Source organism: Oryzias melastigma, linkage group LG22 (genome assembly GCF_002922805.2).
Source record: "Oryzias melastigma strain HK-1 linkage group LG22, ASM292280v2, whole genome shotgun sequence".
NCBI classification, from domain to species: domain Eukaryota; kingdom Metazoa; phylum Chordata; class Actinopteri; order Beloniformes; family Adrianichthyidae; genus Oryzias; species Oryzias melastigma.
This window is the reverse complement of record NC_050533.1, coordinates 2,211,889-2,237,363: the sequence shown is the minus strand read 5'-3', so window position 1 is coordinate 2,237,363 and position 25,475 is coordinate 2,211,889. Positions and strand designations below refer to the sequence as shown.

The window sequence follows — 25,475 nt, the reverse complement described above, 5'->3', positions numbered from 1 at the left end:
GGGGCAGCAGCACGCGGTGGTTTCACGCGAATTGTTACATGGGAAGGGTTCGCGACCGGGTTCAGCTCGGTCTTAGATCACGGTATCGTCGCAGGCCCAGTTAGGTCCGCCATGTTGTGGGCGCCGGACGGAGACGTGCCGAGCTGCGCCGCGGTCATGGCGGCTCCTGACCACTGAAAAGAATTGGGCCGAACCGAATCCGTCACGCGGATCGAACCTTTGACCGGGTCAGACAGGGATGTTGGAATGCTAGGAAACTAGATGACTCAAAGGAATCAAGTCAGAACCGAACCGCTTTTTTAAGCGCGTGTATGCGACAGGGACAAAAGAAGGCAAGAAAGTTCGGTAAGAACCGATAAGGTCGCGATTTTGCTTGCGGCGCGCATGCTCATACTTTACGATCAATTCGAATATTCGCATTGAGTCATAATGCGACGCTAACGGCTACACCCGCTCATCTGTAGAAATACGGTTCTGAAAATCGAAACTACAAGCTAAAAAACAAACCGAACTCAGTGAAACACATTTGCCTGTTGATTGCCAGGTACTTTTTTCTTCTTTTTCCCCATTTATCTCTAATGGTTTACACTGGAGGAAAACACAATAGCTACGTTTCTATTGTCTAAAGAGGAGATTGAATTCACGCTCATAAACTAGCCTAATGGAAACACTACATTAATATATATATATATTTCCCAGAAAAAGTTAATGCGCTTTAAGAGTATTTTTTGAAATTATTTTTTTTTTGCAAAACTGCAATAGAAATCTTTTTTTTTTTCTTTTTTTTTTACCAATAAAATGAGTTGATGACTGACAGCTGGATACAACGTTTAGCATTGGGCGCTACAAAAGATCCCACTGTATCATCAAAAATTGTGCGTGTCGTGCAGAATTGTTGTAAAACCATCCCAGAATCTCTTCATCTGTAGCCACTCCCACGTAGCTTGCAAAAAGATGCTGACGTCTCTTTTGATAATGTTGAGTTGTAGTGCTGTGGCAGAAATTCAAATGCTTCTGCTGTAAATCATTCGTCGCCATGTTTTTGAATAATCTATCGCATGATAATTGCATGTTTGTGTTTCGCATAATTATGATTTAATGGAGACAGTGTAATTGTAATTTTTTGTATATATTTCTAGGATTTTGATAAAGTTTTGTGCATATGTGTAATGGAAACACAGCTATTGTTTACAACTGGTTTAATTTTTATGAAACTTGTATAAATTGTTTATTTATTTTATTTTTTTTTACGAGAATTGTTCCTTTGGAGTCCAAGACCAGTTAAATTTTTATTTCATATTTTTTAAATCATCGTTTTTCATTGGATATAATCTGATTTTATTTATTTATTTTGTTAATGAGCCTTTTTTGTTTCAGGAGTTTGGAAATTTGACCAAAAACTGAGACAAAGCTGTCAGTTCTGGCTGCTGTGGGCCATTTTTATCAATAAATTCAACACATACATCACATTAAGCACATACGCAGAGTGAATTGTTTTATGGAAAAAGACCAAGCAGTTCTGTGAGCATCTAATTCTGAACTCTGGGTCTTTTTGTTTGATTGGGTCAGATCTGTTAAAAATCTTCCCGAAAAACTCAAATTTCACATCAAAAGAACTTGGAGCGAAAAAGAACAGTATGAAACTGCAGTCCTACCTCTTTATTTTATTGTGACTAAAGAAGTGACAAAATTAGGAGTCAACTTAAAAAAGAGGGACAGCTTCATAAGAGTTTTTAAAGACCTAGAACTGCAGACCACTGAGGAGATGATAAAATAATCTGAATTGGTGTTGAAGAAACCAAAAAACAGCTAAAGGGTAGAGAACCTGCAGACCAGCTGCAGCGTTTTGGGTTCAATCCATGCTCAGAACAATGAGAGGAAAGGAAGCTGAAATGAGCTATTGTCAATTTCTGTATTGAACCTTAAAAGAATTGTTCATATCTGAATTAGGCTAGGGAGAGGATGGTGCAGTCTGTAGACACAATAACACAACTACTATCTTTATACAGTTTAAGGTTCTTATGGAAAACAATGATCTGTTGTTCAGATTTAATTTGATATGCCATTGACAAATCAGTCTGCTTCCCAAACCCTTTCTTCCACTTTATAGATGGATCAGTAAATCTGGGTTCCGCCAGCAGCCAAGTGATTAGCAGAATATGATCTGCAGGGCGGCTAATGCTAGCACTCGGTCGACCTAGACATACATTGCAGACTAATTGAACATTTTTATTTACTCACAGGCATGAATTTTTCCAAACTCTTTTAAGGAAATATTTGATAACAATTATTTTACTAATAAATTTTACAATTTGTAAACTGAATCGGATTAATATACATATATTCAAATTATATAGTAGATTATCAATGTATTTCTAAACAAATTTGTATATTCAAATTGAATTGAGGAATCGTAAAAAATCGGAATTGAATCGATCCAGACTCTGTTGAATCAAAACAAATCGTTTCTGGAAATCATAACCGATACCCAGCCCTAATGTTGATATAACTGTTCCACGTCAGCTCTTGAAGCCTCATTTCCACTGCGCGGTATGGGCTAGTCCGGTTAAGAGTGGTACAGTAGGGTCCAGTTAATCCTGGTGAGCGTTTCCATTCAGTGAAGCCTCGCTTCCTCTGAGCAAATTGTTGTCACTGTGCATAAGTGGTGTTAACCGCTAGCGTGTCATTGTAGTGGGACAGCTAGAAAAAGCAACAACAATGGAGTTTATCCAGCAGCTTGTCTTTTTATTTCTTTACTTTTGGTACATCGTGTATAACAGGAATTTAATGTTTGAATGAAAGATTGAAGAATATCGCCGTAAAGGGGAACACGGAAAAGCTAGCTTAGCGCTATACTGGTGCTTTCTAATGTTGTCATCACTATTTGACAATCAATGGGTGGCTGCAGCGGCCCCGCCCCAACCATTCTGTTCCACCTTTATAATAGAGCTAACATTAATGGGGGCACCCCAGCAGGTACGGTTCAGTACTGTTTAATGGGTCCATTTTACAATCGAAATGCTTTAGAATACCGAACCGGATCGCTCACTGGAAACAAGGCTTTAGCAGTTGGAACAGTGAGGTGGTTTCTCCAAGTTAAACCGAGTAGTGCATTTCACTTCTAGATGAGTAAATCTAATTAGCACCAAAATGTCACAGACAAAACTATTGTATTTGTTGAAGTTAGACGGTTTATCGTTGTTCCTTGATAGAGAGATTAGAAGGCAGACGCTCTTCGTGTTCCTTGTACAGTTCCTAGCAGGTGGATGTTTCTGAGATCTGACAGCTGCTGCTGTTGATTTATTAAAAATGAAAAAGTTGCTATTTGTTGTGTGGAAAGATGGATTGTAAAACCATCAAACCTGCTTTTATGAATCCCAACGGCCTTTTTCTGTTCTTTTGTGTTTTTTTAATCATCTTGACTTTCCATAAATCCCTGCTTAACGTTCTGTCAGAAATAAAAGAAATGTTTTTTCAACCTGGAAAAAAATTCGAAGGTTTTGCAACTTATTTCATGGTTGTTTTGCATCTAAAGAAAATAGTCGTATAACAGGTTCATTGTTTTCTGACAAACATGTTTAGACAAGATGGAGAATCTCAAATGTCGCCCATTAGTTTCTGGATGACATAAAACCAAAGTTGGATTGAAACATTCATCAGTTTTGTCTTCCAACATTTCAGAAATAACAGTTGGGTGAAAGTGAAGTGAAGTTTCAAGCTTTGTTGGGTCAAAAAGCTGAGCCAGTCTTGCAAATATACCCTAAATATGCACATAAAGCATCATAAATTATGTTTGGACTAGGCCTTTACAATAAACCGCAAATTTATCATCACGATTTCAGCTTTTGTCATTTAGGTATTGCAAAAAACAGAATCAATTGTGATAAATGTATACACATGCTAAAACAATCTTATGGCAACTTGAAGTATTAATAAATTAAATTGAGCCTTTTGCGCATTTCACCAATTAGATGGATCCCTTTTTTGTTGGATATCCTATGTAGACAAAGGTCATTTGGAGTAAAATTTAAGTTATATTGACTGTTATTTAAATAAAACCGTTTCAGTGAAATGGAAATAATGTATTAGTTGTTTTGCCTTTTGTTCATGTATCACAAGTCATATCATCATTGCAGTATTGATCTCTAATATCGCACATTGTTAGGTTTCCTCATTTCGTGCATATTTTTGTCCTCCTTTTTAACGTGATAGTAGAGAAATCGCTTCCTCACGGAACCTGCCTCCAGTGGTCTTTTGAGGAACTGCAACAGTTATATTTTTGAGTCCAACTCTGAATGGAAGGATGGCGCTTGGTTTTTCTGCTGTTACTTGTCACAAATGTCACTAAAGTAGAGCTTATAAACTGGTATTTTTTTAAGAACATCTAGAAATATGAGCAGAATTTTGATAAGGACAGGTTCAAAATGTATACTAATGAACACCCCATGAAGACACTTTAAACATGCGAGTTTCATCAGAGGAAGGTAAGTCCACCTGTAAGAAAACAGCCTTCCTGAACAGAAAGAAAAAGCTTTAACAATCTTGAAATCCATTTGAAGAAAATGTAAGCTTAATCACTTGAGAGCTTTTGCCAACTAAAGTGAATATTTTCAGAGGGCGGAGCCCTATGCAAGAGGCGGGGCCTCCAAGATCTGACAGCAGCTAGCGTTTAACAACTTGTTTCTGCTTGAATGTTCATCAGATCAAGATCTGAAGAAAGTGAGGCACACTGGATAACAAAGGGCTCAGCCATGTCCATGAGTGCTGACAAGAATGTAGAAGGGAGAGGAAGGTGGAGCGTTTGTCACATGACATGAACAGGTGGGTTTCAAGTCCCGCCTCCATCTGATGCTGGATGTTAGGCTGAAGGTCAGAGCTGCTACAGGTTTGATTTAATCATTTTCAACCTGATGTGGTTTAATCCAGTTTCTCAGTTTAAGATGACAACCTTTAATTTGTAAAGACCTTCTCAAGTGATATCAACAAATTAACGCAACGTAAAAACAGAAATTAAAACCATGCAAGGAAAAAAAGCATAAACAAACTTAATATTTTACATATTTTGAAATGCTTTTATTTTAATTGATTTTCCTCTGCTGATATTTATTTTTAACATAGGATTTTGCTTATTTTTCTCTTCCTTACCACCTTGATAAAGCCCTGAGTTTACAGTCCTGTCTTCAGTCTGTCAATTAATCAGTTCATCATTTGTCTGAACAGATCAATTAAGGCATCGTCTGCATCAGTCTCCGTCTGACCACTGAGTCCTGTCAAATCAACATCACATCAATTCTAAAATACAGAAACAGCTTTTGGTCCCACAACAGCCCCGGGAATTGCATGATGGGTAAAACAAGATCCCATCACCTGAAGATGGTAAATTTAGACCAATTCATTTTCCTGGTCCAATACTTCTTTGTCAGGCTGTACGTCAGATCCTGACCCTCCGTGGAAGATGTCTGAATGTGGTCTGTGCTCACCTGTGAGGTCACCTGTCTCAGCAGGTGAACTGCAGGCAGCGGTAGAACCCGCTCAAAGAGAAGCATGCAGATTCCTGTCCCTCCCAATCACACCCCAGTCCAACATGGACCACTTATAACCATTCCCCCGACTTTCAAAATAAAATCATGAGAGGAAATGAGTCGCTGAAACATTCCTGCTGACATTCCCGCCACATTCCATCAGTCATGTAGCGGAAATGTTCCTCAGGAAAGAAAGGTCATACCAGCTCTAACAGTCCAAGTTCATGAACACGGGTTAGTCAATCAGATGTTTGATTAACTAGATCCAGTAGGTTTGAACCAGCTGAGAAGAAGCTGCTAGTTATTTACTGTTTATTAGAAAAAGGTTAAAACAGTTTGTAGTTCGGTCTCATTGACCCGTCAAAGTAGACCAAAAGTGGCTGATCAGAACCAGTCAGTTTGATCCTGACTGTCAGAAGGTTGACCCATGTGTTTCCATCCACCTGATGTTACCTGCGCTACAAAATTAGCGTCCAATCAGGGGTTAGGAGCAGGAGGAGGCGGGACTCGTTAGTCCATGTCACAGGTTAATAACTGTGTCTTCTTCATCCTGGACGTCCCCCGCTGTCTCGTCATCCCCGGGGGCGCCTTGTGGTCCGATGATGTACCTGTAGTCTCCTCCGATGGCGAGCGTGGTCCCCGATACAGGCATCAGCCAGTCCGTCTCCTCCACCTGCTGCCACGGGACGCGCCAGCTGCAAGACTCTGCTTCCACCTCAGCGTCCGGGGTCCAAGCTCCTCCCCCTGCATCCGCGCCACTCTCCTCCCCCTCAAGGTTCACATAGAGTAAAGGTTCCTTTGGAGGAGGGCGGGGGGAAAGATTGAGGTGCAGCGCCTCCAGCTGGCTGACCAACTGTTGGAAGCTGGGGCGGCACTTTGGGACAGGACTCCAGCAGCTGTGCATGATCTCATATCTGCAAGAGAAGAAGATCCACAGTCATGGAGAGCTCCGCCCACTAACCACAACCAAACCTGATCTCTTGAGAGGTGATTAGACCTACGGCACACCGGTCGTGAGGTCAACTAACATAGACGCCAGAGCCTCGCTTCCACTAAGCGGTATGGTACAGTATGATACAGTACGGTCCATCCTTCCATCTTCCCGATCCGATTTGTCCCTTTTGGGATCACAGGGGTCCCGGAGCCTAACCCGGCAACTTGTGAGGGAAGGCAGGGTACACTCTGGACAGGATTCCAGGGCCACAATCACACACTCATACATATTTGCATTCACGCCTAGGAACAATTTAGAGTCACCAATTAACCTATGAAGCATGCTTTTGGACGGTGGGAGGAAGCCGGAGAAAAACCACGCGTGCACGGGGAGAACATACAAACTCCACACAGAAAAGTCCCCCAGATGGTGATTCTGTATCAGGTCCCCCAGCTGGGACTTGAACCTGTGCTTTCCCACTAACCACTGTGCCACCGTGCAGCCTGACAGTACTGTGTGTTCCGGTATTTTGAGCGTTTCCATTATAAAATAGGATGTACCCCACTGCATCATATTGTTTTTGGGCCTCCATAGGTTTTAGCTCCAAAAAAATGAAACAGAATGGTTAGGGCGGAGCTACTGTTGTCACATAATGAAACCCATTGATTGGCGGGAGGTCATTACAACAAATTAAACTCCCAAAGCCACACCTTTTCTCGCTTTATTTGGCTGCATTCCTCTTCGTTGCCTGCAATCTTCTCCAAACATGATTTCTTTTTTGTACCAAAAGCCAACCAGAAAAAATTAAGCTTCTGGATGACCTCTATTGTTGTCGTTGATAGCTTTGCTTTTGCTGTAGTCGCACTACTTTGACATAAAGCTACGAAATCGGTCGACACCACACATGCTCCAGGACAATCTAACTTCCACTGGAAATGGTCACCTGTAGTGCCTGGATCATTCTAAACTGTACCGTACCGCTCTGCGGAAATGAGGCTAACCTGAAGATCAGAACCCGTGACGAGGAAGAGTCCTGGTTCTGTCCGGATTGAAATGTGATTTCAGTGTTTTTTCAAACACATCATCTTCAATCTAATTTCTTCAGACAATCCTCCTCATCTCCACGGTTTAAGAGGACACACAAGCTGCTAACCTTCAGGTTAAGGTCGATCACGTGGTTCTTAGCGTGTTCTAGTTTGGCCCGTATGTTCTGAACAAGCTGTGCTGTTTCAGGTTCTCTAAAATCCTCTACATGTCCCGTGTTCGCAGGATACGATTTTCACATTTGAGTGTTACCACGGTGACACGAGAGCCATGAACCTGCAGTGAGCAGTTGTTGTGTTACCGACTCACATGTCGTCTCTGCAGTCTGAAGGTTTCTTCAGCCTCTCTCCTTTGATCAGAAACTCGTAGATCTCAGAGTTTTCCACTCCAGGATATGGAGTTTGACCGCGAGTCATGATCTCCCACATGGTCACTCCGAACGCCCACTGACACAAACACACAGATGAAAGTCAAGTTTGAGCATCTTGAAACCCCAGATGAGTGTGTTGTTGTGTGTTTGTGTGGTATCAACACAGCTTTGCTGGTTGAGGTTAGCAAGGATCAGTCCCCACAAGCACAGAAGAGTCGGTGTGTGTTTGTGTACCACGTCGCTCTGCGTTGTGTAGACGTTGTCAGCCAGACTCTCCAGAGCGATCCACTTGACGGGCAGCTTGGACACGGAGCCCTGCCGGTAATAATCTCCACTGTAGATCTTCTTGGAGAGTCCAAAGTCGGCGACGCACACCACCATGTTCTCATGTAACCTGGAACACACAAACGCACGTTTATGAGTCTGTTCTTCCTGAGGTCGTGACCTTTAACCTGAGAAACAGATGCTTCCACAAACTAAAGAACATTTCTACCTAAAGACACTCAAATCAAGCGGACTGCAGGTCCATCAGAACCAGCTGCTACTCAACATCTTCAGGTTCTAGTTCACCCAGACACAAGGTTCTGCTCAGAACCTCAGAGACGGTTCACTCACATGCAGTTGCGGGCAGCAAGGTCTCTGTGGATGATGTTCTTGCTACTGAGGTACTCCATCCCTTTGGAGATGTCCAGCATGAACTGGACCAGAGTCTGCTGGGGAAGGTCCTGAAGGACAGAAAGTTCTGTTAGTCCTTCAGGCATCTGGTCTTAGTGGTCCTGATCCAGTTCTGACTCTCTCCTCCTTACAAAGGGCTGGTCTCCCAGTCGAGACAGCAGCAGGAAGGTGTGCAGATCTCCGTGCTTCATGAACGGAAGAACCACCATGGGTATGGGCAGACGCTGGCCAGGACGCCGGTGGAGACTCACACCTGACGGACAGCAAAGCCTGTCAATCACACTCTGTGCACGTGTGTGTGCATGTGTGGGACTTTCTTACCAATGAGCTGGATGACGTTGGGATGGTGGAAGTCCTTCATGTAGGCCGCCTCCTTCAGACACTGTTCGATGTCACCTGATGAGGTGATGTCCGCTGGAGAACGTGCGCACAACAAACAAGATGTAAGAGCTTCTCTGAAGACAAGGGCTGCCAAGATTAGTCGACTAATCGATTATTAAAATAGTCGACGACCAATTTAATAGTCGATTAGTCGTTACTTTATATTATATCGAGTTGCAGTGTAGTAAAGTTAAAAGTTATAATCATGCTAGCTTTTCGGACTATTTTGGCATTTATTAAGGATTTTTAGGCTATTTTGGAGCTAATATTTGAGCTACATGCTAGATATTGTGGCTAAATTTGGATTTTTCAGATTTTTAGGCTATTTTGGAGTTTAGCTAGTATTTTTGCTGCATGCTAACGGTTTTGACTAATTTAGGCTTTGTTCATTTTTTTAGGCTAATTTGACTTTAAACTTATATTTTAGCTGGCTATCAGCTTTTGTTTTCAGCCATCAATTTCAGCATCTTCAGCTATCAGCATTAGCATCTTCAGGGGCCAAATTCAGTTTACAGCATTCACACTAGCATTATCGCAGGTAATGTTATATATCTACTTTTTAGTTCGTTTAAAGCTAATGATGGTTAAGATGTGTGCTTTACATCGAGTTTGTGAATGACCCGATTAGTCGACTAATCGGAAAAAATAATCTGCGATTAGTCGACTATTAAAATAATCGTTTGTGGCAGCACTACTGATGACTCAAAATGTGTAAAACAACATTAAAGCAACGTTACCGTATGTTAAAGATTTTGAGTTAAGCGTCACCAGCGACGCCCCAGGTATTAAAGGGTTAATGACACATCCTTCATTGGTTTTGTTTTAATTTAAAAGTTCTATCTTGTAAAAGCAAATCCACAAAATGAGGATTTTAAAATAGTATATGGCTAGAAGGACATCAGCACCAAGTTCTGCAGGACCTGGACTTTTAAAAGAACTCTTCAGTTTATCTATGAAGCCAAATCTGAGGGGCTACACATACAATTCAGTCATTCATGATTTATTACTCACTCTTCAGCACTTTAACCGCCACCTTCTGGATCGTGGAGTCTTGACTCTTCAGGACAGCTTCGCGCACGGAACCAAACTCACCTGTACAGGTAAAAACACAGTAACGAAATCAGATTATCCAGATCTTTCAAGTGTAAAAGCGTGTATTAGTGTGATTTAGATGGTTTTTTTTCTCCATCAGGTTTTATTTATCACTGAAAGAATGAGCGGTTATTGCTCTGAAGCTGATGAAGAGGAGTTCTGATGAAGATCACATTTACCTTTGCCCAGCATGTGGCCCAGAGTCAGAAGGTTCTCTGGAATCAGAACGTCCTGGAGTTTGTTCTTCAGCTCGCTGTTGATGCACAGACTGTCCACTGGAGGGAGACAAAGAGACACAACCATTAAAAACACCCAAACCATCCATCCATTCATCCATCTTATCACTGTTTGGAAAATTTACCTTTTGAGTTCAGTAAAACAAAAAGGCTTGTTCTTGTTAAACTGCAGAACCGCTCCTTTTACATGAACACAAGTAATCGGAATAAAAATGGAAACACGGCAGTCGGAAAACTCTGATCTGATCAGACTCATCTGGATCAAAATTCCCTTCCAGTCGAGATAGGTGGGTTATATCAATTGTTGATCTGATTGTGGTGCAAGCAAACAACTCATTCCGATTGTGGGTCATTGATTCTATGTTGGGGTTAGACGGCGTGGAGCTCCAGAGGAGCGTTTAGTGAACAAACGGGACCGGCTGGCTGCTCTGTGGGAGCGAACTGTCTCTGAGCAGAGCAGCCGGACTGTAGCTTCGTGTCTGCGACCAGGGGAGGGTGCTGATCGGGTGTGATCGCAGACTTGGCAGAACCTCGTCTCCGAACAGCTACAGGACAGTGTTTGACCTGGCAGAGGCAGCTTCTGATGGCTCCGCGGTCCTAACAGTCTTCTGAAACTGTGCAAACAATCATGTGAATTTGTTACCAATAATTTCCAGACTAAATAAAGCCGGATGTTATTCCCACATATTTATGTGCCAGCAGGATGCACATTGCCGGCATGGATTTGAAGTGCATCCAAAGCTAAATGTCTGACTCTGACTTTGGGGTCACCAACTTGGTGCCCATGGGCACCACGTTGCCCCCCAACGACCACACAAGTTGCCTGCAGGTCTCTTCTAAAAATAGCACAACTCACTTGTGAGCTGTGCCTAAAATTTAATTTTATTCTGTTGCTACATTTTTTTAGTTACACGTGCATTAACATAGATTTAAAAATTAAAAAGTCTTTAAAAAAAAATGTAGATACGTTTAAGTGACCTCGCAGTAATGCTCAAGTAGAACAGAGCTGGTGGAGCTGACACTCACAGGTGGACTCCTGCGTGTCGCTGGCGTTTCTGTTGAACGACCGAGCCGCCGTGAAGAAGACCGAGCTCTCAGGACCGGGATCCTTGAAGGCTGACCTGAAAACAGAGACTCCATCAGGTTAGACGTTTGGTTCCGTCAGGCTGCACTTTTCTACATGTCCGGATGAAAGTTTGGATTAATTCTGAATTTCTTCAGCTAAGTTCTGATCAGATGTTTTGTTTGACTTCTCAGACTGGATTGAATTTGGTTTCCTGACCAACTGTGATTCCTCTGGGGCTTCATACCCGAAATGCGTCTCCTTTTCTCGGCGCCGAGCGACGGTGGTTAGCAGCAGGCCGACCACGACGGCCACCAGCAGGCCGAGCAGCAGGCCGACCCAGATGTGGCTGCGCTGCGCCTGGACCTGAACTGTGGGATCAGCATCAGGAGTCAGTGAACGCATCACACCGTGACCCACGGTCCCATGAGGCCCGGCACGAAACCCATCTGAGAGTTACCTGAGGCGGGCAGAACCAGCACCGGGGTGCTCCAAGGTCCACAGCCCACCGAGGTGCACGCCGACACCTGGAAGGAGGCGTTAAAAAAGCGCCCCGCCCCCGACAGCTGTGCATGGTTCTGTTTGAACAGCAGCGGCTCCTAAATACAGAACATTTTGGATCAGAACAATTGATTCGCTCTCAGTGTGTCAGAACCTCCTGACTGATCACCTGAAGCTCTCCTCCCAGAATCCACTGCAGCTTGTAGGCCTGCAACTTCCCCTGCAGCTCCTCCTCCTGAAGCTCCGCCCACCGTAGACTGAGGTGACGCTCCAACAGATCAAAGCTCAGGTTCCGGGGCGGCGCCGACGGCACTGCGGACGGATCACACATCCAAGCCTCAGCCACGCGTCCATCAGAATCTGAATGTGGGTCAGCACCGGGTCAGTGGACCGTGCTGTCCTGCAGGGGGCGCTGCAGGCGCCGCTGGCAGCCTTTCACAGGAATTGAGGCCACAGACAAAAGGTGATTGTACGGGGAGGTCTGGAATCTGCTGGAGCAGGTCCAGCTGGACCAGCAGCGCGGGGAGCAGAGCCGGCTCTGTTTACCGATCAACACGGCTTCTGTTTGTGCCTGAAACACTCGGTTCTCACAGCACCGCCGGTTTTAACCCAAGCGTTTATTTCCAGGACTGGCAGAACTGTGACGTTTGGACATCGAAGTCTCAGATCCACCTCGTTTCCTTCAGCAGTTTCCGTAGAGCTTCATGGGAGACTCCTGCTCTCACCTGACTCAGGTGTGCTGAAGTGCAGCCACGGGGAGAACGGCGACGCCCCCACCTCGTTCACGCAGGACACGCGGGCGCTGTAGTTGGAGTGGCTCCGTAGAAACGAGAGCACGTGAAGGTGAGGAGGAACCTGCACCTCCTGCTGGAGGTCCCCCCTGTGGCCTTTGCTCTTCACCACCTGAGCGAGAGGAGGAGTTTCAGAGCAGCTCCTGCAAAGTCCGGCACACCTGCAGGCGGGGGCGTTACCTGAACGTTGCAGGTGGAAAGCTCGGAGTGACCCGAGAATCCTGGTTTCCACGACAACGTCACGTTGCTGTCCGTCATCCAGATGACCTGCAGGTCAACCGGTGCTTCTGGCAACACTGATAAACATAGGGATCAAGCTCCGCCCCCACAAAGCTTTACTCCAATCACAGCTTAGTTATGGACTCACCTTTGATGTAGGCGGTTCCGGTCCTGGAGACGGAAATCCCGCGAGCGTTTTTTGCTTCGCAGTAGAACTTCATGCTGCTGTTCACACCTGCACACACAGGAGTTCAGACTCAACCTCCAGGTGCATTGTGGGATCTGAAGTCTGTAAAAGTTGGTTCAACAAGACTTTCTGATGGGAAACTTTGTGTGTCAGAGCAGAAGTGTGCGTTTGCATGTGTGTGACGTCTGGATCACCAGGTTCTGAAGGAACCAAAGACCTTCTGTCAGACCAGGTTCTGCTCCATGAAGCTCCTCTGCATTTTAAACCTGAACTGGTGACCTGGTTTAGATTCGAGCAGCAGGTCCGGTTCGAATCCAGAACTCACATGTTCATGACATGATACCGACTTTGTTTAGACCTCAGAACCTCAGATCTTTGGGCCGATCCATTTCAGAACCCCAAAGAAGACCAGGAGATATTATTTGGTTGAGTTTTTTTTAACATTTAAGGACACTTGAAGCCCTGGGGGGCGGGGCTAAGAGGAGTCAGGGACTCTTATTGGTTGAATTCTATCAAATTTGAGGTTAAAAATATTACCTAAGCAGGTTCTGATCCAGCTTTAAATTAAGTGTCAAGCATTTATTTGAGAAGATCAACCAGCCGGAAAGTTGTTTGTTCTTCTGTGAAACATCCAACCTTCATTCATTCATCTAAAATCATGCTGACTCGGATCAATTTCTGTCAAAATCCACTTCAGAGAAATCCATATTTAATTCAGTATAAATTCAATTATACATTAACAACTTTTAAAATTGTATTTGTTTAAGACAGTTTTAAATAAAACAGGTCAAACTTTCAATGAAATATTAGGAAATTCGGCGTGTAGGGGAAAATCGATTTGCTGATGTATCACAATATTGATACTTTTATCGATTTAAAATGCAATTATTTCTGAGCGTCCTTCAGCCTCTTACTTCCATCCTGTTCAGTCTCCTGAACTGTTCAAATTTCTTAATCATACTATTATAATCTTATTGGTTAAGGAACTTTAATCTTTTTTTTTCTTATAATGAAAAACATTTTATTGAGGAAACCAGACAAACAATATTTCTTAATTAATTTACCAAAAGAAAGGCAGCATGAATTTGTTTATAAAAGCAACTTGAACATGAGATACAATTAGAACAGATAACTTTGTGATTGTTGAATAAATTATAATTAACTATTACAATGAAAGGTGTATTAATATTCAGGTAGAGTTTTTTTCTAAGTCGACCTCTCAAGTGGAAAAATGCTTTGGTACAGTCTAGGGATATTGCGATACTTATCGTATTGTGAGACATGTATCGGAAAACATATCGTATCGCCTGACTCTTGCCAATACACACAGAAAAGGATTTTTTAAAAGGAAAGGAAAATCAAACTAGAAAAGTTGCATTACCTGCGATAATGCTAGTGTGAATGCTTTTTGCTGAAAGTGGGCACAGAAAATGCTGAAGCTTTTTGGTGAAAATTGTAAAACATTTTACTTTAATTGCTGAAAATGCAAAAGCTATTTGCAAAATGTTAAATTTGGAAATTTTGTACTATGAAAGAGCACTGAAGTTCACATAAATTTCTGAAAAATTGTAGTAAAGTTGCTTAAAAATCCCTAATACATGCCAATTTAGCAAAAAATATTTAGTTTGTTGCTTAAATATGAGCTAAGCTCCAAATTAGCCAAAAAAGCTTAAATACTAGCTAAACTCCAAAATAGCCTAAAATTCCTCAGTAAACCAAATTAGTTAAAAACATTAGCCTATTGCTAAAATAGAAGCTGAACCCCAAATTAGCCTATAAAAACCCCAGTAGATAACAAATTAGCAAAAAACGTTAGCATGTGGCTAAAATATTAGCTAAACTCTAAGAAGCTAAAAATCTCCAGTAGATAAAAAATTAGCCAAAAACGTTAGCGTGTTGCTAAGATATTAAGTAAACTCCAAATTTTTCAAAAATTACTATTAAACCCCACCTGACCCCTCTGGCTCTCATCAGAAACCTCCTACAACTCCCATGATTCCACAGACTCACCGGGAATGTGGAGGGCAGACGGGGACAGTCTGGATTCCTCCTCCCTGACTCCTCCCAGCCACCACTGCACCTCCACGGGCTCGGGGGGGCCGACGGCAGCACAGGACAGGTTGAAGGGGGTGTTGGGGAACGTGGCCACATCCTGGGGCTCCTGGATGAAGTGAGGGACTCCTGCCGAGAAGACAGAATGAGGAGGGAGCACGAGGAGAAGGAGGTCCCAGCAGAGGCTCCTAGAACTCTCACCTTCCACGGTGATCCAGGCCGGTCTGGAGGAGAAGGTCAGACCATGGAACTCCACCTCACACCAGTACTGACCCGCATCCTGCTGCTGGACCGACTTCACGCTGGAACCGGAGAACAGAGAGTCAGAACCTGCACTGAGCCAAGTCAAACCAGGACCTCTCAGCGGTTCTTCAGCTCCAGGTGCTGAAAAAAGTGGATCTGGTTTGGTTTAAACATCAAAGCCAGGACCACCATCCTGAGCTTCAACTTCAGGAGTGGCAACAAAAACAAAATAGGTGAGGAAGAGGAGATGTTTAAGTTCTCTAGCTAGCAGACCAAGACCTCCAACCGGACCGAACCGCCTCTCCCAGACACAAACGGATGACGAAGATGCTTCGGTACCTGTGGGATGTCTCCCAGTGCTGCTCCCCCAGGGTGAGGAACACCTGGTCGGTGCTGTACAGCTTCTCTCCGTCCTTCATCCATGTGATGTCCGGCTCGCTCACGCCCTCCACGGCGCACCCCAGCCGCACCTCCTTCCCCTGAGACACCGTCTGATTGGTCGGGTGTTTGGTGAAGACCACACCTGCAGGAGGAGGAGGAGGAGGAGTTAAGACCAAACCACAGAGACAGTGACATCAGCCGATGACCTGAGACAGACGAGAAGAGATGAAGTCATGGCTCTACGCAGATGACATCATGCTGTACAGAACCAAGATCAATCAGAAGTCTGAAGGAGCAACTGCTCCTCCTCTGACATTGTAATACACTCGTGTCTTTATTCTTGACTAGAACGGGTCAGAACATTCAGAACCACCAAGGTCCATTGAATCCTTCAAAACCAAGACTCTGTTAGCTGCAAAGAGCTCCGAAGAACAAGAAAGAAAATTAAAACAAGACAAAAAGTCAGATTATGAGAAGGGACGATGGTTCTGCCAGAACCGGGTCAAGGCAGAGTTTGACCAGCTGAAGGTCTTTATCATCTCAGGAGAAGCACTGAGGACAGTTTATGACTTTCTATTAGTGGCGACACAAACTATTATTTTAATAGTCGACTAATCACTGATTATATTTTCTGATTTGTCGACTAATCGCAAACTGAATGTAAAGCACACATATTAACTATCATTAGCTTTAAACTAACTAAAAGATATATAACATTACCTGTGATAATGCTACTGTGAATGCTGTAAGCCGAATTTGACCGCTGAAGATGCTGAAATTGATAGCTAAAAACGCTGAAGCTGATAAATGTTGAAGTTGATAGCCAGCTAAAATATTAGTTAAATGTCAAATTATCCAAAAAAATGAAAAAAAGGGCCTAAGTTGGCCAAAACAGTTAGCTCGCAGCTGAAATATTAGCTAACCTCTAAATTGGCCTAAAAAACAAAAAGCTTAAATTTTCAAAAGTAGCTAGTATACAGCTGAAAAAATATCTAAACTCTAAAAAAGCCTAAAAAACAAAACCAAACAAAAAGCCTAAATGAGCCAGAAAAGCTAGCATGTAGCTGAAATATTAGCTAAACTCCAAAATAGCCCAAAAAGCTACCATAATGCAATTATAACTTTCAACTTTACTACACTCTGACTCCATATAATATAAATTAACGAGTAATCAACTAATAAATTAGTCGTCGACTATTTTAATCGTCGATTAGTCGAGTAATCGTGGCAGCTCTACTTTCTATGATAGCAAATATTCAAAGGAGTTCCTTCATTTGGAGGAACAGAACCAAAAACAGATCTGGACCTCTCATCTCCAGCTTGATCCAGTTCTGGTCGTCTGGTCAACTCAGCTAGTATAAGAACACAAACAGTCTGAGACCAACACGCCATATTTGTGTTCTTCCCTGCTCTCTGTCACGCTGTTTTTGTGGATAAAGAACTTCGGCCCTGTTTTGTTTTGTTTTTCCCTGTGGGGGTGGGCTGCAGTTTTCTTTGCCCCCTCCCTCATTAACAGTCTGCTGGGGTCTCCAGTTGCTCAGCAGCAGCTAACAAGCAGCCAGCATCACTTCAATGCTAAAGAGCAACACTGGGGTCTAAACCATAGACAGTATATAGAGAGAACTGGACTGATCATCCCATCCCCCCCTCCCATTCCAAACAGGAAGTACCCACTGGTCCCTGGAAGCCAGGATCCCATAGACTTCTACTGAAAAATTCTGCTGTTATGTTTTTAGAATACTCATTCTTGCTCTGGTGTTTCTTTGTAACATGTTCTTGCTAAAACTATTTTTTTTCAATATATAAGTTATAAACTGGCCAATCAGATGCCTCAATAAGTGCTTGTCGTTCGCTCTGGCCCCCACCTAAAACGTTTGAAACCTTTGATTGACAGATTCTCGGACCAATCACTGCTTACTAATGTCCTCTGGTCCAAAAATGGCAAAATCGGATGATATCCGTACCACGGAAAAATGGTGACTGCATTGGTGACTTCATTTTGTTGGAACCCGAGGTAAGGCATTTTCTATCAGTGATGTCACAGGTTTGTTTTGTCCATCTACATTTATATCAATGGCCCGAACTCCCTGCAAGCTCAGAAAGAACCAACAGAACCAAACCGGGTCTGCAACTGTCTGGAACATCTATTCTGCGAATGGTTTGGTTCATTAAGGTTCTGTGCCGTCAAAAATCAAGTACACCCTACCAAAGAGGTCTCAAGACGTAGTATTCGACTACTTTGACTCTACACATAGACTGTATATCCCCGCCCTCCTGGCACTCTAAACAGAAGTACTTCCTGGTTCGGAGACGGTAGCTCTGGTACCTTTTTTTTAAACATCTTCCTATTTTTTTTCATTACATTTTTTTCTTTATCGCAAGTTATTCAAGTTATAAACTAACCAATCAGATGCCTCAGTAAATGCATGTGGTGCCCACTAGCCTCACCTACAACATTTGATTGACAGATTCTCCTGAACCGCTTTCAGTAGAAGGGGTGTGGACTTCAAACAAGCTCACTCAGTAGTTGCCAGAGAAACGTCTAATTGTCGACTGGCTCCAAAAGGCAGCGCCCATATTGTGGAAAAATGGCGGGTGATTTGGCTTCGTTTCACTGGAGCCGGAGGTAAGACAATTTCTATGGGTGACATCACACGCGCTCTGCAGTCTACTACTTCAGCAACATTTTTGAAAACTCTCAACAGTAGATTTTCTCAGATTCTGTAGCGCCCTCTAGAGGCAGCTGATGCAACAGATCAGTCTCAGTGGGTTCTGAAGTTCTAACTTGACCCAGTTTTGTCTGGAAGCAGCTCAAAAGCAGAATATGTTAACTTTTATTTCCCACAGGAAGACAGAGGCAGAAAGACAGAGCTTCAAAAGATTCAGAGGCTTCAGGAGCTAGTTTTTGATAAACTTATTTAGAAGTCCGCTCCACTAATTTAAAGCTACATCTCTAAAATATTTTCTTTTTTCATGTGATCATTTTTTTTTTAACTTTTTAAGTAACACACAGCACAGCAGGTGCAGGTTCCTCACATCAGAGTTCGTGTTAGCTTCATCAGTGTTACGCACAGAACCAGACAGAACCTGCACCTGAGAAGCCCAGGTACCATCTGTGATCAGGTGATTTCTGCACCAGAAACTGACTCATTGACCCAAACAGAACCTCATGAAAACCAGTAAAGAACCTGAATTTATGATCAAAGACTTTAAAAGGAGATGAACTTCCAGATCAAAGCCAAAACCGCTTTCAAAAGCCAAAACCGTGTCATTTTAATCAAAAATATAAACAAAGGAGCCTTCATCTGTTTGCAGATACAATCTTTGGAAGCAGGTGAGCATAAATAAACTTAAAGATTCATCAAACTATTTTTACTTAAACCTTTAAATATTTGAAAACAATTTTTCTTCCCCAAATGAGATTAATTTGGATGAATAGAAATGTACTGGCGATAAAAGAGTCGGGTCAGTACCGGCCCCACACAGCTCCAGATATCTCAGAGAACTATTCAGAACAGGTGATTTATTGTGAAAATATTTCATTTAAAATAGAGTTGCTCAACAGTACTGGACGAGCCCTGATCAAAGGTTCAGGCAATCGTGAAGTCATGAAATCCTCCACAGCAGCAGGTTTTTAATCACTCCTGTCACCTGTTCACACCTGGTTCCTTAACGTCAGAGAGTCTTTGGACTCTAGCGAGTCCCTCAAAGACCTGTTAGACCTGTTAAATAGAACACTGAACTTTATGATCCAAACGTGACAGTCCTGTTTAGATCAACAAAGTTTGAGGTGAAAGTTCACCTGTGAACAGGTGGGTTTGATGTTAAAGGGGCGGTTCTGTTCAGAGCTGTGGGACCACCAGACCTGAGGTTCTAGAACATGTGGGTCAAAGTCAAGGCCCGGGGGCCGGATCTGGCCCTCCAGATCATTTGATTATTTTGTGCTTATTTTTAACTTGTAAAATTTTGACAAAATATATTTTTATGGAAAGTAAAATATTGAAAGCTATTTAAGTTTTAAGTTGATTTATTCTGTAATAATTTTCCTGCTTTTGATTATTCATAATTATGTTAAGACGTTATGGTTTTAAAGTTTTAAAAATTGGCATTCTGCTAGCTTTTTTGGACTATTTTGGAATTTACTAAGATTTGTTTATGTTGTTTTGGAGCTTAGCTAATATTTCAGCTACATGCTAGCTGTTTTCGCTAATTTAGGCTTTTTCAGTTTTTTAGGCTATTTTGACATCTAGCTATCTTTTCAGCTACATACTAGCTGTTTTGGCTAACATAAGTTTTCTTTTTTTATGTTTTCTAGGCTAATTTCACATTTAACTAATACTTCAGTGGCTATCAGCTTCAGCATTTTAAGCTATTAGCTTCAGCGGTTTTAGCTGTCAACTTCAGCATTTTCACCTATTAGCTTCAGGGTTTTCAGCTATTGTCTTTAGCATTTTTAGCTATCAACTTCAGCGTTTTTAGCTATCAGCTTCAGCGTTTTTAGCTATCAGCTTCAGCATTTTTAGCTATCAACTTCAGCGTTTTCAGTTATCAGCTTCAGCATTTTTAGCTGTCAACTTCAGCATTTTCAGCTATCAATTTCAGCGTTTTCAGCAGCACTAGCATCTTCAGCAGCCAAATTTAGCTTACAGCATTCACACTAGCATTATCACAGGTAATGGTATTTATCTAGTTCGTAATTATGTTAAAAAGTTAGTTTTTAAGTTCTAAAATCTTAGTTCAATAAATGTTTGTCCTGTTCGCCCGTGACCTAAGGTGTGTTTTGGATTTTGTCCCCTTGTCTAGAATGACTGGTCGGTTTTCACAGGTTGGGGTTCTGGTGGAGGAAACTGTTCTAGATCATCAAAAGTTGTTTTATTTTTGTTTCTATTTTCTTTTTGTTTCTAAAGTTCAGTTTGTTTTTGTCCCAACAGAATCCAGACCCGCCTGAGTCGGTTCCTGACCCAGAAGGAATTCCTGCTTGTTTGTGTTTTGAGCAGGTGCCCCCCACACCCCCTCCGGTGGGGTAATCCCTCTGCTGGAGGGGGGGTCAGCAGGTCGGTGCGGGGTGGGGGTTGTTTGTGTCCTGCAGCGCCCCCCCTCCCCTGTCTAAAAAGTTTTCACACCTCTATTGTCACGCTAATGCTCTCATCAGACCGGTTCTAGGATCTGGTTCTGCTGCTCTGGCTTCCTTAAAGTTCTGACTTTTCAGAAAAAAGTTCTGTTGGGTCACAGCCCCCCTCTCCCGCACTCACCGCCGCCGCAGATCCCCGCCGGAGCCCGCAAGCACACCACCAGGCTCCACAGCAGCAGCCTCATCTTCACGCCTCAGAGCCGCGCTCACGTGACCGAGCGAGGGTCGGCTCGGTTCGGTCCGGTCCACCGTTACCAAAGTGCCATGGTCCCACAGGAACGGAACCATCAGAGCAGAACCGGTACCACGTCGAAAAATGAGGGGGGCTTCGCTCACGTCACCCACCCGGGAGCAGCGGGGCGGGGCGACCTCTGAGCGGGGGAGGGGTTAGCCGGCTCGTCATCATTGAAGGCGGGGCGAACCTTCGATCACTTCCTGTTTCGAAAGTGCTGATTCAGAATCAAAAAACAGCAAAATGGCATTAAAAACACAAATAAAGCTGACATGTTTTGTTTTTGTTCTTAAGTATGAATATATTTAAGTATTTAAACACATATTTAACTTTTTTCTCTGCTTTATTTTTACATTTACTTTAAAATGTATTCAGTTCTGCTGCTGTCCTGGACCAAAGGAGCAGATTGTTTTAGTTATTTTTCTTTCTTTTTACAACTTTGAGAGAAACTTTTCCATTGATGAGGAAGAAAGTGACCAAAAAATAAGAATTTAGTCATTTTGATAAAAAGTTGGACCAGACTCGTACTGTCCCATGAAAGACAAAATCCTGTAAAATGGACTCCACAAATATTGTCCTCGAGTCGGGTCATGGGTAGCACTAGCTGCAGGTCAATGTTTGTCAGGACAGTTGAACCCACCATGGTCTTAAATACCTTAAATGGTCATATTCACCAAACCTACGTCTTGAGTGGTCGTGTCCATGTTCCTGCTCCTGCTAAAAAGGTCATTTATAGCTTTGATTTTTCAGTGGAAAACTACTTATAAGGTTTTTGAAGGTTAACTGATTTCCACTGGTTTGGAGCTCCATGTGGGTTAATATAACAATTCATTCAGTCAATTTGTTAGTAACAAGCTATGAAAAAAAAACCTTCATGTAACACAGTGTAAAAGTAGAAAAAAACCCTTCATTTGGTATCAAAACCCTTCACAACACAAACTCAAAGACTCACTCCAAGAGCGTCAGTATGGTGAGCTCTCAAAAGTAGCGTTACCCTCCACTGCTTGCATATTTTTTACAGGAATATTTTGAAAATAAAATAAGTGAATCGTTAAGTCAAACTGAACAAAAAGATATAACATACGGTATAAACATATAAGGAATGTGGGTGTGGCTAACAAAAAACCTCTGTTGCTAAGGAAATCCAAAAATATACTTTTGTCAATACTTTTAAAAATTACATATATCTGTGCATCAGACCCAGGCGACTGAAATATAAAGTGGTTGCTATGGAAATAAAATGTGTTTTTTCTTTTTAAATGATTTTTTTAAGTGAGGGGTGTAAGGGGGAGGAGCTTGTTGCTTTTATTTTTGACGTTACCTCCACATTTACCAATTTTGTTTGTTATTCATGTTTGTTTGTAAATGAATAAATGTAAAAGACAAATATATGAGCGTTTCTGTGCAGATATCTAAACTCATTTATATTTGAGAACATTTGTTTTTCAGCTCAGAAACATCTTGTTCAATCAGAGAACGACAGGAATATTTTGGATTTCCATAAAGCTGAAGTTCATCTGATGCTTGACTTTTCTGGCCGAGCCACAGCGGAACCAGATGTGGAGAACCTGAGTTTCCTCAGAACTTCTGAGAATAATCACTGAGCAGCGGTCAGGTTATCATGCACTCATCTTTAATGCAGCTCTAAAACCAGCAGGAACAGTCCCTTCATTTACCCGGCTAAAAGGTTAAAGCAGGAAATGACAGAAAAGTGGAGTTCAAAACCAAAAAAACATCAGAAGATCTGGACCACATCCAGAAGAGAGACAGCTGAACCTCAGAAGGAGATCCGTGTGAAGAGCACCTCCTCTGAGCCGAGGAGTTCGAAGGTCTCACAGATTTAAGATGCGTATGCAAAAACTCCTGTTGGTTCTAGTAAATACGTAGTGAGTGTTCTGCTCCGGCACAGGTCAAACCAGAACCTTCAGGCAGACCGAAGTCCAGCCCGAACAGCAGGCTTCAGTGCTTACTTTAACCAGAACCGAACCCACAGGAAGCCGACAGCCTCGCCACAGGTGAGTCTGCAGAACCTGCGTTCTTCAACATCCCGACTACCACAGAACCCAACGCCGTTTCTCCTGGTTCCGTGTGCACCTCTAGTTTCCCCACTCCCGAGGTTCTGCTGGGTTCTAAAGCATTCCTGTCTACGGTGTGATCTGCTGCCTGGAGGTTTAATGCTTTCGTCCGTCACTGAACGACCGATAAAGGTGAGAAGCTGTTAAACTGGAGCTGGTTCTGCCTGCAGGTGGAGATGGGCGGAGCTTCAGGCAAACTTCTTCTTGGTGGCCGTGAATCGTTCCATGTACTGAGGACAAACAGAGAAGCGTTAGGAACCGGTAGACGGAGACGGGAGGAACTAGTGGACGGTGGACCGACCTTCTCATATCCCTCGAGTTCTCTGAGGTTCTTCACCTCGAACAGGTTTCCCTCCACAGAGAGCAGCGACACCTGAGAGTCGCTCAGGATGGCATGAGGGATGGAGTTCAGCTCCAGACAGTTCTCCTCCAGACGGAGGACCTTCAGACGGGGACACCGCGATATCTCCGGGGACAGACCCGAGATCTGGAAAACAGTTTTGTTAGGAAGTTCTTAAGTCCAGAGAAACCCCTGGGATACTCAAGGAGACAGACCTGGTTCTGGTTCAGGTTGATCTCGATGGCCTGCAGATCCGACACCTCCGGCGGGACGCTGTGAATGTGGTTACGGGACAGATCCAGCATGTCCAGCTGACGCAGCGTTCCCAGTCCCAAGGGGAACTCAGAGATCTGGTTCCCGGACAGGTTGAGGGTCCGCAGAGCTTTGAGCTGACCCAGAGTAGGAGGTAGCCGCTCGATCCGGTTCCCGCTCAGGCAGAGGGTCTCCAGCTTCTTCAGCTTCCCCATCTCACTGGGAAGAGCGGCTGGAGACAAAGACGAGGCGGGTGTTAGAAGACGGAAGGACAGAAGGAACCGTGACGGACAGTCCGGAACTCACTCAGCCGGTTGGAGTTCAGAGTCAGACTCTTCAGCTGCAGGAAATTTCCGATGGAAGCAGGAAGAGCCTCGATCTTGTTACCCGACAGATCTACGGTTCTTAGGTTGGCTGTGAGTCTCTGCAGTTCCTCTGGAAACTGAATCGGATCAGACAGAAGAACACGTCATGGACACTCAGAACGACGCAGAGAACTTCAGAATTTATGAGTCTGGTGGAAATTGAGGCTTAGATGTATCGGGTTCTGGATCCCTGAGGTTTTGTGGAGCTTGGTGGATAAGTGACCCACTTGATCACAGGTCAGAGGAACCAGCAAACCCTTTGAATGTGACAGTCATATTCTGATCACAGTTTGATCCAGAGAACCTGATGATCGTGTAGACTGTGCTTTTTGTGGGTTCTGGTGGTTTTGCTGCTTGTGTTTCAAAACTATGTGTAGATCGGATCACAGTTGGCCTCTAAAGTTGACCATCTGAGGATCTCCATCCCCCTCCCCCTTGGCTCACCTCCTGCAGCCCCTTGGCCGTCAGCTGGAACACCCCCGTCTTCTGGGAGGTCTCCAGGTGAGACTTGAGCGCGCTGTTCCCCATCTGGACCTTCAACCTGTCCTTGTCTACAGCAGCAGGGAGGTGCTCATGTCCACCACTTCAGAGCGCCCCTCCTCCAGAGAGAAGGTCCTGGACCTTTGAAGAAATAAAGACAGAGGATGGAGGACCTTCATGCAGGAGGAGAAAACACACAAGTGGGTTTGAGTCAAACTAAAAACCATTTCAAAAGATCTGGTTTTTGAAAAGCCTGACAAACGTCTTGGGTAGTCAATTGCCAAATGTTGGGTTCCATCTATATGCAGATGATGCTGTCATCTACACAACTGTCTCTATTAGCAATAAATGAGCTCCAGAGTGATTTCCAGCAGGTTCACTTTTCTATTTTAATAGTCAACTAATCACTGATTATTTTTTCTGGTTAGTCGACTAATCGGGTAAAGCCAAACTGGATGTAAAGCACAGATCTTAACCATCTCTAAACTAACTAAAACCCAGATAAATAGCATTACTTGTGATAATGCTAGTGTGAATGCTGTAAGCTGAATTTGGCTGCCGAAAATGCTAGTGACGACAGCTGAGCATGCTGAAATTGAAGGCTAAAAACACTGAAGCTGATAGCTGAAATCGCTCAAGCTATTAGCTGAAAATTCTGAAGCTGATACCCAACTAAAATATTAGTTGTATGCCAATTAGCTTAAAAGTTAGCCAAAACAACTAGCATGTAGCTGAAAGATTAGCTAAATTCCATATCAGCCTAAAAAACTTTAAAAATTCTAATTTAGCCAAAACAGCCACCCTGTGGCTGAAATATTAGCTAAACTCTAGTATAGCCAAAAAAACCTTAATAAGTGCCAAAATAGTCCAAAAGCTAGCAGAATGCCATTATAACTTTCAACATTACTA

The 25,475-nt window shown here is 43.2% G+C and overlaps 1 protein-coding gene and 2 long non-coding RNA genes across 5 annotated transcripts; 2 read left to right on the top strand and 1 right to left on the bottom strand.

The window, feature by feature from the left end:
* Positions 1 to 213: 213 nt before the first annotated feature.
* On the top strand, positions 214 to 11,642 carry LOC112147467. 2 transcript variants are annotated; one of them, XR_004947066.1, is made up of 5 exons: positions 214 to 345; positions 4,703 to 4,821; positions 9,945 to 10,026; positions 10,119 to 11,397; positions 11,512 to 11,642. It is a non-coding gene; the product is annotated as an uncharacterized LOC112147467 (long non-coding RNA). The 2 variants fall into 2 exon arrangements; XR_002919456.2 differs by lacking the exon at positions 214 to 345 and adding an exon at positions 419 to 544.
* tyro3 (TYRO3 protein tyrosine kinase) lies at positions 5,818 to 21,221 on the bottom strand. The gene is made up of 19 exons (XM_024273712.2): positions 20,944 to 21,221; positions 15,650 to 15,833; positions 15,269 to 15,369; positions 15,026 to 15,196; positions 12,977 to 13,063; positions 12,790 to 12,905; positions 12,544 to 12,721; positions 11,988 to 12,130; positions 11,778 to 11,916; positions 11,565 to 11,688; positions 11,281 to 11,375; positions 10,198 to 10,293; positions 9,938 to 10,018; positions 8,867 to 8,959; positions 8,677 to 8,798; positions 8,486 to 8,595; positions 8,105 to 8,264; positions 7,810 to 7,946; positions 5,818 to 6,436 (listed from the first exon to the last, which is right to left on the bottom strand). Exons 1-19 carry the CDS (start codon positions 21,005 to 21,007, stop codon positions 6,043 to 6,045), a joined length of 2,595 nt encoding a protein of 864 aa, XP_024129480.1. The 5' UTR covers positions 21,008 to 21,221; the 3' UTR covers positions 5,818 to 6,042.
* Positions 17,625 to 24,930, top strand: LOC118598023. Of its 2 annotated transcripts, none has more exons than XR_004947068.1 (2): positions 17,625 to 18,317; positions 20,623 to 24,930. It is a non-coding gene; the product is annotated as an uncharacterized LOC118598023 (long non-coding RNA). The 2 variants fall into 2 exon arrangements; XR_004947067.1 differs by having other exon boundaries at positions 17,625 to 19,503.
* Positions 24,931 to 25,475: the final 545 nt, after the last annotated feature.

Excerpts from the sequence above, each read along its gene's own strand:
- tyro3 (XM_024273712.2), bottom strand. The coding sequence starts at position 21,007 with ATGAGGCTGCTGCTGTGGAGCCTGGTGGTGTGCTTGCGGGCTCCGGCG. Across the intron at positions 11,917-11,987 it reads TTCTGGGAGGAGAGCTTCAG|GAGCCGCTGCTGTTCAAACA; the intron begins GTGATCAGTCAG and ends TTCTGTATTTAG. Across the intron at positions 10,294-11,280 it reads CGACACGCAGGAGTCCACCT|TGGACAGTCTGTGCATCAAC; the intron begins GTGAGTGTCAGC and ends GTCTCCCTCCAG.